Below are 14905 nucleotides of genomic sequence, written 5' to 3'. Positions count from 1 at the left end.
GGCTACATGCATTCACCTTGGTGCAGGGTTACATGGGGTTTCTTTGTGCTGGAAAACTGGTATATACACTGAGGGTACAAAACATTAGGAACACCTGCTCTTTCCATGACATAGACTGACCAGGTGAATCCAGGTAAAAACTATGATCCCTTATTGATGTCACGTGTTGAATCCACTTCAATCAGTGTAGATGAAGGGGAGGAGACAGGTTAAAGAAGGATTTTTAAGCCTTGAGACAATTGAGACATGGATTGTGTATGTGTGCCATTCAGAGGGTGAATGGGCAAGACAAAATATTGAAGTGCCTTTGAACGGGGTATGGTAGTAGGTGCCAAGTGCAACGGTTTGTGTCAAGAACTGCAACGCTGCTCGCTCAACAGTTTCCTGTGTGTATCAAGAATGGTCCACCAGCCAAAGGACATCCAGCCAACTTGACACAACTGTGGGAAGCATTGGAGTCAACATGGGCCAGCATCCCTGTGGAACGCTTTCGACACCTTGTAGAGTCCATGCCCTGACAAATTGAGGCTGTTCTGAGGGCAAAAGAGGGTGCAACTTAATTTTAGGAAGGTGTTCCGAATGTTTTGTATACTCAGTCTATATCCCTTTTCTTATAGCTTCATGTATCTATTTTCCGTCTCTCCCACTCTGGACGTGACTCAAAGCGATGAGTCAATGACCCTTTGATATTGCAGTCTGTCACCTCAGGGTGGTACATTTCAATATATATATTTTTTCACTTAACGGCGAGACGGATTCCCCCACTGTTTCCAGACACTGCTCTTACATCAAATACCTTACACTGTGTATCACCCACAGCCTCTTAGTATGTTTAAGTGTGGGATGATGGTGCTCCTAAATCACTCTCTGCAGGTATAAGACTGACAAGACATAATAAGTCATGACTTATTACAGTGGTAGTTAGCATAATATGTTAACTACCTCTGTAATAAGTCATTACTTATTATGTCATATTACTACAGGACCTGCATGCAAATTATGCTTCAGAGATTTTTCAAGTTCCTAAAACTACATTCCTAAATGTACTAATTTCCATGATATGGCAGTTCAGTTACAAAGTTGCAAGAACAGTAACTACACACAAAGGCAAAGAGATGGGAACGACCCAGTGACTACAATCACTACTCTCTGTTGGCTGCGGAGGACTATTTAGGCATTTAGACAGAAAATAAGTGTGAGAAAGGAAGCAGAACGGGGAATGGATAGAGAGAATGAGTGATGAACTTTAACAATTCATCTGATTCTCGGTTCCAGACTCCCACACGACCGAACAACACACACACACACACTCTCTCGTTGCTGTGGTGAGACACTTATTAGCCATGCGGCTATTGCCCATGCTAATTAGACTGCTGTGATTCGGCCTAACACATTCAATTCCCTTTGGAGAGTCTGACAGAGAAAGAGAGAGAGAGAGAAAGATGAGGGAGAGAGAAAGAGAGAGAGAGAGAGAGAGAGAGATTGACAGATCACTAGCTGAATTTATCTATCTCATTTCATGTTGGACTCACTGGGAGGAGGAAGCGAATATACGGAGTGGGGTCTCTCGAGATTGTGCTATATATATATTCATTTGTTTGTGTATTTATTTACCGTCACTTTCCGCTTTATTTCATTACTTCTCCCCTTTTCATTGTTAATGAGGCTTCAGTCGACAGCAGCCGGCAGTCTCTGTGTGTCACAACCACATTTCTATCATCGCACTCCAAGCAATACAGTGAACAACTACATGTGTGCGTAGGGCGTTTAAAAATGCATGTGCTGCATCTTCAAACGAGCATCGTCTGCCACAGCTGAGGGGAGAATTATGACACCGCTGCCTTTATGAGTTTCATGATGGGGTCTGCACCATCTAGCAAATTTAAAGTTGTTGGCTAGCTAGGCCGAGTGTAGCAATTTTCAAGTTAACTAAAAAAATAATGGGTCAAGTTAGAAAATGCTCCACTCTCCTTGGATTATTTTCTGGATTTTACGAAATACCACAAAGGTGGGGGTTTTTTCATCCCAAATTCATGAGTGCAGACCTTCCTTCAATAGTATTGAAATTCAAATGTTGTCGCTTGTTTTCTGTGCTCGTTCTCAGCGGCGTGTGGCCATTGAAGCAGGCTGGATGTATGCGTCATGTTGTTTTAACGTTCAGCTAAATTTAGCGGAATGATTTTCCCACCACAATAATTTGATTTAAGTCACAAACCTGTCAGATGTTTGCTGAGCAGGCCTGTCAGGACCTGATGTCGGCACAAAGCACCCTGGGATATAGCCTGTTTGTCTACAAGTCATGTTTCATAGGTGGCTGGAAGAGAAGCCTGCATACTGAGCTGCAAGGCAATTTGACAACTGTCAGGTCGATAAGGCAAGGAGACTGGGAGAGAGAGAGAGAGGCAGAGCTTCTTGTCCGAGCATGATTTGCTAGTGGTGATGATTTGGGCATGTGTTGTAGATAGATGCAAGTGTGTGCTCAGCATGAAGAAGTGTTGATGTGAGTGGGTGGGTGGGTGAGTGAGTGAGTGAGTGAGTGAGTGAGTGAGTGAGTGAGTGAGTGAGTGAGTGAGTGAGTGAGTGAGTGAGTGAGTGAGTGAGTGAGTGGGTGAGTGAGTGGGTGGCTGGGTGAGTGGGTGGGTGAGTGGGTGGAGATGTGTGTGAGTGAGTGAGTTTGTGGGTAGGCCTCCTGTAGCTCAGTTGGTAAAGCATGGCGCTTGCAATGCCAGGGTTGTGGGTTCGATTCCCACGGGAGGCCAGTATAAAAAATGTATGCACTCACTAACTGTAAGTCGCTCTGGTTAAGAGCGTCTGCTAAATGACTTATATGTATTTATGTGTGGGTGTGTAGGCAGTGCTATGTTGATTGAAAAGTATTAGGTTGGATATAAGCTACTATAAAGAGCTTTAAATAAACAATAACAACATGTGTCTCCCATCCAAGTACTAACCAGGCCCAACCCTGTTTACTTTTTAGATTGGATCCCCCTGCATGGGGTTTTACATTGCTATGAAATACAATAACAAAATTGATCACAAAACAGGGCTTAAAGGATATGTAACTCCTTCCTCATTTCCTCTGCTCTGACCCCTCACAGTAGGAGTGTTAATTAAGGCCACCTCGCTCCCATTAGTAGGAACGAGTGGATTGTGGCAGGCTAATGCTAATTAATCTAACACCAGAGCACCTATATCTGGCCTCATGGTTAGCGTTAGCCTCTCTGGCTAATATCTGATCTCTGATCAGTTGACGACAGCACTAATAACCTCTACCACTTATCTCAGTCAGCCGTAGTGGCCAGTATCTGATCTCTGATCAGTTGACGACAGCACTAATAACCTCTACCACTTATCTCAGTCAGCCTTAGTGGCCAGTATGATGAACTCACTAATAACCTCCTCTGGTCTCCTGGTTTCCTGCACAATAGTAAAAAAACAAGGGTTGAGTTTGGGAAACCCCTGATATAGGACAAAACAGTGACAAAAAGTGTTGCATCTTAAATACGCCATTGTCCTTGTAGGTCTAGACATTCTCTTTACAGATACACGCGTGGTTCATGCATTAATAGCAAAGTGTTTGGCATCATCTGTTCCTATTGGGTAGTATTTGTACTTACATGATGGAGTAGAATGAAACTAACCCTAACCCTACTATGACAGACAGATTGTACATAAAGATACCTTTTCTGTTTGTATTTAGGCTAGGTTTCAAAACTAGACCTGGGTCAAAATAGTATTTATTGTCTCCAAACACTTTAGGTGCCCTTGATTTAGCTTGCCTGGTGCAATTAAACCAATGAAATAGTCCCAAGTGTGCAAGCCCTGCCCACACAAGCGCACATATACAGTAGTAACTGAAAGAAAACAAATACTACTTTGAGCCAGGTCTATTGCCAGCCACTGAGACCTATCTATATTTCTATCGGTCTGTCTGTCTATCATCGCCATGTGTATCTGTCTGTCTTTCTAACTGGAGACTATAGATCTATCTAGTTCTCTTTCTTACTCTGTATTTACATTTTGAATAATAGTGATATGAAACCCAGGTATTTGCAAGTTTCTAAAACAGGCATAAACAAGCACGAACAACACTAAGAAACAGCGAATTCGCTAAATTAAAATAATACCACATGACAACACTCTCTACCACTACATGATTAAGAAAAACAACGACTCTAATTAAGAACATAACCATGTTGTTTTTGCAAAAGAATACACTGTTTTCCTTGCATGCAGTCATTGCATAGAGAATCACTCTTCCGTGTAATTTTTTCTCAGATGTACTCTGTCCCTGTCTGCCTTCCTTTCTCTGCACAGAGGATACAATTCTTGTTTTCATCTTTGATCTTTGAAATGGCTCTAATTCTCTGTGCTTGGATAAATCTGTATCCAGCTTCCTGAATCCAGGATTGTGTGTGGGGCTGGGGGTGTTGTGGAGAGGGAGCGTGTTGTGGGATTAGCGAGTACAGAGTCATAGGGGTCGGTGGGAAGAGGAGTGGGTGTAAATTGGCAGGGCCATGGCTGCATGCATCCGTCCTCTCTCGCAGTATCAAAGGACATCATGGTTGGCATTTCTACCTAGAGACTTCCTTCCCACTTTGCGCTGACACACACCTACACAAACGCAGACACATGCACGCATTCATACAAACACACAAACATCAACAAACCCTCCGAACACACACACATTGCAGTCACACACATATACAGCTGTGTAGTGCAGGGGCAAAAACCAAAACGTGGATGGAGTTTGGGAAACCCAGCTTTAGTGTGCCACTGGTAGTGCGAGAGCATCACCGTACGCCAGACAGGACAGCAGGAACAGGGGCTGTACACTCTCTGTACAGAGAGAGAGGGAGAGAGAGAGAGAGGTGTGTGTGGGAGGGTGATATAGAGAGAGCGATGATGGAGAGGGAGTGAGGGGGTATAGAATGGGAGGAAGGAGAATGAGAGAGAGAGAGAGACATTGAGAAGAGGCAACAGCTCACAATGTGAAGGGAACCAAGAGAGAGAACGATGAGGGTTTGTTTGAGAGGAAGACAGCAACTCTGTGTGAGTTTGAAACTGTAGGGTAGGGAGGGAGAGAGAGAGAGATAGAGAGAGAGAGAGAGAGAGAGAGAGAGAGAGAGAGAGAGAGAGAGAGAGAGAGAGAGAGAGAGAGAGAGAGAGAGAGAGAGAGAGAGAGGAGAGAGAGAGAGAGAGAGAGAGAGAGAGAGAGAGAGAGAGAGAGAGAGAGAGAGAAGGAACAAGAAAGGGATACACAGAATGAGAGAGTGAAAGATAGCAAGCGAGCGAGAGGGAGGGGAAATAGAGAGACAAAGCTTGAGTCTGCAGAATTAGTCTTTTTAGTACATCTCTTTTGGGCTAGGGGAATTGAAAGTTTAGGATCTTATAAGACCATCCTACTACGGTGTGGAATCCCAAATATAAGCCTCACACAGGGCTCCATGCATAGTGCTGTCCTTGAGATGACTTTGCTTTAAGGTTTTATCTGTTAGGCTATAGCTTCAGGGCCCAGTTTTTCAAAAGTGATCTGATCGGATTTCGGTAATCGGATAGAATTAAATGCATAGAAATATAGTGAATAGAACGGGCGTCGCCATTCAAGTCAATGATACGTCCGTTCTATTCATTCTATTTCTATGCATTTAATTATATCTGATTTCCGAAATCCGATCAAAACTCCATTCACTGCCTTTCTTTCTCTGCTCATATGAAAGTGATCATGAACCAAAGATGTAGTTCGTTGTTTAAAAATGTGTCATACACTGTGTCTGCCTTAACTTCACTATGATCATTATTGTTCATCTTCTCTTTCGATCAACCACCATCCTTCACCTGTTTATTTGTGTTAATGTTTAGCTTCTAGCCAGTTAGTTAGATGGATATGCTAAGCCTACAAATGTCTGTATTGTGTAACAAACGCTCTTGTCAGTAGACTACCACAAGCACTGTTCCTATTGTGGGTTTAGGCTACACATGAATTTGGATGTCCCACTAAACAAGTTTTCAAAAGGAAGGTGCCTGCCTGCACATGATTCAAAAGACGAGGATCGTGAATGATAGTGTCACTTTCTGTTCTGTGTAATACACCCTTTGGAGAATTTCCAGTGTGTAGGCACCCCTTATTCATGTGTGAGCAGTTTTCACCCAGTTTTATACAGTCGTTCTGTACAATGCCCTCCATAAGTGTTGTTGGGTGCATCTCATCTTTCCCTCTCTCCTCTCTCCTCTCCCTCTGTCCCTTTCCCTCTCTCTTTCCTCACAAATGAGGACACTGCCTGGCCGTGAGCAGCGGAGCATCCAGGGCACGACTCATGGGAGCTCAGTCAGTCAGTCCTCAACCCCCCTCTTTCTCTTTCCTTCTTTCTTTAACTCCCTCCCAGCTGTGCCACAGATCCACAGGCCTGATGGAATATCAATTACACATTTGGGCCTTTCTCTTCTCTCTCTTCTCTCTCTTCTCTCTCTTCTCTCTCTTCTCTCTATTCTCTCTATTCTCTCTCTTCTCTCTCTTCTCTCTCTTCTCTCTCTTCTCTCTCTTCTCTCTGCCTAAATATTCTAGTCTATTTGATCAGCAGGGGCTCTCAGAAGGAGGATTATTTATGAGGATGAGAATACAGCTGTCCTGATTTACCACCCCTCTAATCACCTTTAAATATACAGTTTGAGTCTGTAAATGTAAAATGAGTCTGGCATGTTAAAGGGGAAGTGCACTCCAAAATCTGAGTTTGAACAGAAAATATATGCAACAAAAAAATACCGTCATTACAGCTTCATAATACTAGCATCTGTAGTGTTCTAATTGCATGGGTAATGCAATACTTTTGAATGGCTAGCGCCAATTAGCAAACTCATCTAATACTAATTAGCAAGCAACTTAGCTAACACCACTTAGCTAACGGCAGCAGGCTAACATAATTTCACAGTTCAAACTTCACTTCTCTTTCATAAACGCATGAGGGTTTGGTTTGACGTCAAGGGGAAGATCTCAATTGCATACTCCTCTACTGTGGGAATTGTGATCGAATCGATGCAATATTAGCCACTTTCAATGCAACATGTGCACATTTGTTCATATTCTTTGCTAGTTAGTGAGTTATTAGCCCAGATATAGCTAATTTCTAGTCAGTAATGGGGGAGGGGTTGCTTCCTACAAGAGCACAAAACACATGCTTTTTTAGCCATCTTTGAAAGCAAGTCAGGTAATGAGCTTATTTTCTGTCTTAAAGGGGCAGTGTTGTATTTTGAGAAAGGCTTGAATAAGCTATGTAGCCGATAGGCAGAGTGTAGCATAATTTGTCTGTTTCTCTGTAGTAATGGTATGGGAATAATAATGCATTTTATTTTGTGAAGTGGTTTCTTGCATCAAACAACACAACATTTTCAGTCACCTCCTTGTCTGAAGGACAAGTGGATGAACAGTTTAATGTCAATCCCTACATGTTTTTTTCAAAGGTCTCATGGAATGTAGACCTACATTGAACACCACACATTGGCTGCTACTGTAGGCTGAATGATAGAACAGCTATTTCCATGTTAAAATGTTATGGGATGCATCTTCTCCATTGTTTTTTATGGTAGGCCACACTGATAGGCCTACATTATGATCAAATAGCCACAGTAGCCTACTTGGCCACTGTTATAATGGTAACTTAAAGCGGGTACAGCTTCAGTGTTCACAATAAACGCACGCCAGAAGTCGCACAGAATTTTCACAAAGTTTAAGTGTGCGCTCAGCAGACCTGAAATTTGCTCAGTGCGGAAAATTTTTTAGAGGGAACATTGAGGAGGAGTATGAAATTGAGATCTTCCCACAATCTTGGTGGGATGGACCCCACAGAAATGAGGCGCCCTCACACTCATCTGTTTTATGGACTCAGACGGACAGGGAAATCAGAACTCATCTTTTCCTCTCAGGCTTAAAGCGTTTGTCTTTTGAAGTGCATCAGTGGTTATGGACCTTTTATCTTATGGACCTTTTGCTTTTGTCCTCCTTTTGTGTCCTTTTGCTAAATATTATTTTCTTAGAGCAAAGGTCTGTTTACTGAGAAACAACATTTGTGCAAGAATATAAAGTGAACAAATAGGAGAGACCCACTTATACAAGGAAAAAGCACTCACTCCCACAAAAATTCATCACTGTAAGTACATAGTCATATACAATCAATATGGCGGAAGAGAAGGAGAGAGAGCAAATTAGAGAGAGAGACCTTTACAGTCTAAAACGTGAGACTCAATGGGGTGTGATGAGTCTACAACCACATGACCTCAGGCTCAGCTTCTACACTTTGTAGATCAGGAACTGAATGTACTGAACACACATCTAGTTTCACCACACATTGTTACCTACAACACTACGATCATCCTTTTCCACAGGAGTATATCTTTTAGATAAGACACATCTCACAATCTTACCATCCATATCAATTGAAGTAGTTATTTATTATGATACATTTTGTACTCATGCTTCTCATTACCTGAAGGACAACATCCATAAGAAGCATGATTCAAAAATGTAATTAGATTATCCGGTAAAGTTAAATTTGTCTGATATATTTCCAATGTCTAAACGAATGAACTAAGACACACAAAACATATCTCCCTTTCTTCAAGACACATCTCCCAACAGCATACAAGAAAATCCTCTCTAAGATCCCCAAAGTGCCCTTCAACTTAATTATCTTGATCCGCCTGTTGTTTCTTGCTGAAGTTTTATCCTCGTAATAGTCGGCAGATGGTGCATCTTAAACAACAGCACATCGCTTAAACAAAATACCCTTGACTACTTTATCTTCCATAGACTTGTCTATAAGACTGAAGCTCTCGGTGGAGGAAGTCTCTGTGGTGGTGAAGTTATAAAGGAGGATTAGTCTCTTGAATTAGCAATGTGTTTTAAACGGAACTGGTAAGAGGATTTAGCCTAATAGCTAGATGTGTGGGGGTATATAAGGGATATGGGGGAGTGATGTCTTCATTTGAGAAATGTCCCAGGCTACTTTAGCCCTCTGAAGGATTAGGAAAAAAAAAAAAAAAGCCCACACATGACGTTGTCTGAGTCAGCAGAGCTGGGTCCTATTCATTAGGCACCAAATGGAAGAAAATGGACTGCAATATGGACGGACTACCTGGACTTGTCCAATAAGAAACACTCTTTTTCATTTTCTGTAGCAAAATGTTTGGCAACATTTAACAGACATTTTGTACTCATGCTTCTCATTACCTGAAGGACAACATCCATAAGAAGCATGATTCAAAAATGTAATTAGATTATCCGGTAAAGTTAAATTTGTCTGATATATTTCCAATGTCTAAACGAATGAACTAAGACACACAAAACATATCTCCCTTTCTTAAAGACACATCTCCCAACAGCATACAAGAAAATCCTCTCTAAGATCCCCAAAGTGCCCTTCGCTGGAGAAAATTAGGATTTTTAACCTGTGATCTATAACCTTTATTTCCAGTGGTACCCCTGCACTTGTTTGTACACTTTGGGGGTGGGTTTCTTCACTGGGAAGGAAAGTTACAGATTTTACAGATGTTAGAGTAATTTGTTTCATTGATTGCTTGACTGCTTGATTGGTCGGTCACTTTTCAGGTGTATAAATACTCTTCCCTATGCTCTCTCTCTCTCTCCACTCAGCTGTCTTCACGGAGGTTCCTCATGACATCATGACGCAGAGTGGTCAGGACGTGGAGATGGCCTGTTCGTTCCGGGGGGCGGGCCCCTCCTACTCCTTGGAGATCCAGTGGTGGTACATGAAGAACCACAGAGACTGGTCAGAGAAACCCGCCTGGACCACCAATCAGGTGAGACGCTGAGAGAAACGTTATGGTCGCAGGGAGAATGTTATTTAAGGGATAATGTTATTGGCCAGGGGTGACACCTATGAGTTATTGAATCCGAGTAACTGTCTGTGATTCTGTTCGACTTAGAGTAGCAGTGTTTGTGTTTGCTCAGGACTTCATGAGAACAATGAAACAATATAGACCCACCCACTAAGAGATTAGTAACTGTCAACCCTGGTTTGTCTGTTGAAAGGTTACAAATGGAGCCCTAAATCCTAACTTGAGATACGCGTGTCGGCATGTGTATAACCTCCTCCCTTACAGGTCAATGCAATATTCACTTGACTTATGTGCTTGTTTCTTAAAAGAGGAACCCTGTATCTGATTATCATCATCATGCAAAAAACATTAATTAAGCCCACATAGACTTTGTTAACGCACTATTGCCATACAAAGAGATAATGTACATTACTGTGGACAGAACTGAATCGACTGAATCCACATTAGCCTACAATACAGCAGGCAGAGGAAATACATTAGCTGTAGCCCTTGGCACGGGAAAGAATAGATAATTGCTGATTAGCATTTTTCTAGCACTGTGGGAGCAGGTTGACTTCTCTAACTTAGGGAAACTCGAGCTCCTGCTGTGGTGCTAGACACTATAATTGGCACTAAGGAAGAATTAGATTTTCCACATCTCTGTTCGATGCATAATGCATACCTATGCCCCAAAATAATTCCTTCCCCTCCCCAACTTTCCCAGATGTCTTCTTCACACGACACCCCGAAATAGCTAGCTAGTGGAAACAACAACAACCAAGAAATTAGGCTACCCAGTGCAACAGCAACCAAGATATTAGGCTACCCAGTGACATAACAAAAAACAAGATCTTAGGCTACGCAGTGACATAAAAACAACCAAGATATTAGGCTACCCAGTGACATAACAAAAAACAAGATCTTAGGCTACCCTGTGACATAAAAACAACCAAGCTATTAGGCTACCCAGTGACATAACAATCAAGATATAAGGCTATCCAGTGACATAACAACCAAGATACCTGGGCGGCAGGTAGCTTAGTGGGTAAGAGCGTTGTGCCAGTAACCGAAAGGTCACTGGTTCTAATCGGCGAGCCGACTAGGTGAAAAATATTTTGATGTGCCGTTAAGCAAGGCACTTAACCCTAATTGCTCATGTAAGTTGCTCTGGATAAGAGCGTCTGCTAAATGACTAAAATGTAAATGTAATTAGCTACCCAATAACAGAACATCAACCAAGATATTAGGCTACCCAGTGACATAACTTGCCGGGCTTTCCAGACTCCTTGCTCCGGATGGGTTAGGCCAGAGCCAGAACACACGTATGTAAAGCAGCGGTTTGAAAATGTGTCATTGGTTTTGATAATCTGATTGGTTAGAGACGATCCAATTGCTGTTTTGTACAACACCCCTCCTCATCCTATGACATAACAACAACCAAGATATTAGGCTACCCAGTGTGGAGAGGAAATAGTTTATTTGATCACAGTGCTAAAGGTTTTGAATTGCTGATGTGTGAAAGCTAAAATATGTACACAGAACTACATCCCATTTTCAGGTGGTGGACTTTAACACATTTTCATTTGTTGATGATCGGACGTGTAACATATTTGAAAGTGTGTCGACATATTTCAAGTAATATTTGATTCTTATCTATACTGATACTGTATGTCACTTGCTAATGTTATTTCAGCCATATGCCTGACTTCTTTCCATCAATTCCTTATAGGTGGTTCCCATGGAGATGTCTAAAGATGCCACCAAAATAAGTGTGAGTAGACACATCAGTGTACAGTACTGCACTGGAAACTAAATTGGTGTTGCTAAACATGATTAACTCATTGTCAACTTACATACTATTGATACTGAGGAATATGATTAATACGCTTATGATTTACAAATACAGTGGGGAAAAAAAAGTATTTAGTCAGCCACCAATTGTGCAAGTTCTCCCACTTAAAAAGATGAGAGAGGCCTGTAATTTTCATCATAGGTACACGTCAACTATGACAGACAAAATGAGAAAAAAAAATCAGGAAAATCACATTGTAGGATTTTTAATGAATTTATTTGCAAATTATGGTGGAAAATAAGTATTTGGTCACCTACAAACAAGCAAGATCTCTGGCTCTCACAGACCTGTAACTTCTTCTTTAAGAGGCTCCTCTGTCCTCCACTCGTTACCTGTATTAATGGCACCTGTTTGAACTTGTTATCAGTATAAAAGACACCTGTCCACAACCTCAAACAGTCACACTCGAAACTCCACTATGGCCAAGACCAAAGAGCTGTCAAAGGACACCAGCAACAAAATTGTAGACCTTCACCAGGCTGGGAAGACTGAATCTGCAATAGGTAAGCAGCTTGGTTTGATGAAATCAACTGTGGGAGCAATTATTAGGAAATGGAAGACATACAAGACCACTGATAATCTCCCTCGATCTGGGGCTCCACGCAAGATCTCACCCCGTGGGGTCAAAATGATCACAAGAACGGTGAGCAAAATTCCCAGAACCACACGGAGGGACATAGTGAATGACCTGCAGAGAGCTGGGACCAAAATAACAAAGCCTACCATCAGTAACACACTACGCCGCCAGGGACTCAAATCCTGCAGTGCCAGACGTGTCCCCCTGCTTAAGCCAGTACATGTCCAGGCCCGTCTGAAGTTAGCTAGAGTGCATGTGGATGATCCAGAAGAGGATTGGGAGAATGTCATATGGTCAGATGAAACCAAAATATAACTTTTTGGTAAAAACTCAACTCGTCGTGTTTGGAGGACAAAGAATGCTGAGGTGCATCCAAAGAACACCATACCTACTGTGAAGCATGGGGGTGGAAACATCATACTTTGGGGTTGTTTTTCTGCAAAGGGAACAGGACGACTGATCCGTGTAAAGGAAATAATGAATGGGGCCATGTATTGTGAGATTTTGAGTGAAAACCTCCTTCCATCAGCAAGGGCATTGAAGATGAAACATTGCTGGGTCTTTCAGCATGACAATGATCCCAAACAGACCGCCCGGGCAACGAAGGAGTGGCTTCGTAAGAAGCATTTCAAGGTCCTGGAGTGGCCTAGCCAGTCTCCAGATCTCAACCCCATAGAAAATCTTTAAAGGGAGTTGAAAGTCTGTGTTGCCCAGCGACAGCTCCAAAACATCACTGCTCTAGAGGAGATCTGCATGGAGGAATGGGCCAAAATACCAGCAACAGTGTGTGAAAACCTTGTGAAGACTTACAGAAAACGTTTGACCTGTGTCATTGCCAACAAAGGGTATATAACAAAGTATTGAGAAACTTTTGTTATTGACCAAATACTTATTTTCCACCATAATTTGCAAATAAATTCATAAAAAATGCTACAATGTGATTTTCTGGATTTTTTTTTTCTCATTTTGTCTTTCATAGTTGACATGTACCTATGATGAAAATTACAGGCCTCTCTCATCTTTTTAAGTGGGAGAACTTGCACAATTGGTGGCTGACTAAATACTTTTTTTCCTCACTGTACATTATCTTCTGCCACAGGTGGTAAAAGTGGCCGGGAGCAACATCTCCCACAAGCTTCGCCTCTCCAGCATCAAGCGGTCGGACGAGGGCACTTACGAGTGCCGCGTCATTGACTTCAGCGGCAGCGTGGCGCAACACCACCGCGTCCGGGCCTACCTCCAGGTAGAGGCTGAACGAAGCCTGGGCCACGGGTCGGCAGACACCCAGCATCAGGAGCCTCGGCACAGGGGACAGGGGAGCCAGGCGGACCTACACCAAAAAGAGGGCCGGGAACTGAAGAGGCGTTCGGCCGATGACAGCACTACGGACTGCACTGAGAGCTGTGTGCTCTAGAGTCTGGTTATTGTGTCCAGATGGGAAGAACAGGAGTGCATGTTTCCGATTATCATAAGAAGGATGATTGTGTTAACACCCACAGAGAGGCCTGGACAAAAACAGGACTCTTTTTGCTTAATTTATGTGTTCATTTATGAATCGATTTGTTTGGCTTGTTTATTTGTCTTCTATTTGTTTATGCTTGTTTGGATTAGGATTGTCAGAGACCACCAGGGGGCATGATCGTACGTTATCTTGGTTCTCAATGTAATGTTATTTTGCGTCGCTTTCGTTAAAGCCCCAGTGCAGTCAAAAACATGCCCTTTTCCTGTGTTTTATATATATTTCCACACTATGAGGATGGAATAATACTGTGAAATTGTCAAAATGATGATAATGCCCATTTAGCGTAAAAGCTGTTTGAAAATACCGCCTGAAATTTCAGCCTGTTTTGGTGGGATGGAGTTTGGCCTGCCTGGTGAAATCATAATGGACAAATAAGAAAGATAGTTTCAAACCTCTCTGCCAGCTAGTTTTCCCCTCCCCACTCAGACCACTCCCAGACAGTCCTAGCAAAACATTTTTTTTTTTAAATTGCTCTTTCTTAAGAAGTTATTTTTGTTTATTTTTGACAATTGTATTTGGAAACTATCACAGTAAGGTACTTAATTGTTAATCAGAAATGATTTGATATTGAGATAAAAATGGTTTCATTGGACCTTTAAATGCTTTGTCCATGATTTCTGACTCTGGGATTGCGATGGGTGAAGATGAGGGTCTGCTAAATGACTAAAATGTAAATGTAAATGTGTTGTTGGGGGGAGAGGAGAGGATGGAGGTAAGGCCTGTGTCTCAAAAGTCTAAAATAGCTTCCTTCCCTTGTCTCCTTCCCTTCATAAGCACTGATATGAAATGACTGGAAAGGGACAAGGCAATAGAGTAGGAACCAATCCAGGTTTTTCCCTATCTGTAGGTATAGAGTAAAGGAGACAAGGAGAGAAAGACACCCCATGATACATTTATTTGATTTGATTGAGTTGATAGAGAGATTTTGCTCTCAGTGATGTATACATTGAAATGCCTCATTCCTCAATGGTGTTTCATGGAAATGTATACCAAAAAAAAGGTCTGTAAAAGGACTTTGGATAGTTGTTTTTTGGTTTGTACTTACATTTTGCTTTGATGTTTTGTTAGAGAAATTTGTATCGAAATGGTGTAACTTTTTAAACCACTTCTAGAATGTCCAACG

At 42.1% G+C, this 14905-nt stretch overlaps 1 protein-coding gene across 1 annotated transcript in view; it reads left to right on the top strand.

The window, feature by feature from the left end:
• The window catches only part of LOC311133131 (V-set and transmembrane domain-containing protein 2-like protein), a gene marked incomplete at both ends in the record, with an annotated part of 28584 nt that extends 14910 nt beyond the window's left edge, over positions 1 to 13674 (top strand). The window contains 3 exons of the mRNA XM_084166566.1: positions 9647 to 9813; positions 11561 to 11602; positions 13360 to 13674. Of these exons, the coding sequence (XP_084022692.1) occupies positions 9647 to 9813; positions 11561 to 11602; positions 13360 to 13674 (524 nt within the window). The remainder of the gene's footprint in view (positions 1 to 9646; positions 9814 to 11560; positions 11603 to 13359) is intronic.
• Positions 13675 to 14905: the final 1231 nt, after the last annotated feature.

Source organism: Coregonus lavaretus (assembly GCF_964263955.1).
Source record: "Coregonus lavaretus genome assembly, chromosome: 8".
In the NCBI taxonomy this organism is placed as follows: domain Eukaryota; kingdom Metazoa; phylum Chordata; class Actinopteri; order Salmoniformes; family Salmonidae; genus Coregonus; species Coregonus lavaretus.
This window is presented reverse-complemented; position numbering and strand designations above follow the sequence as displayed.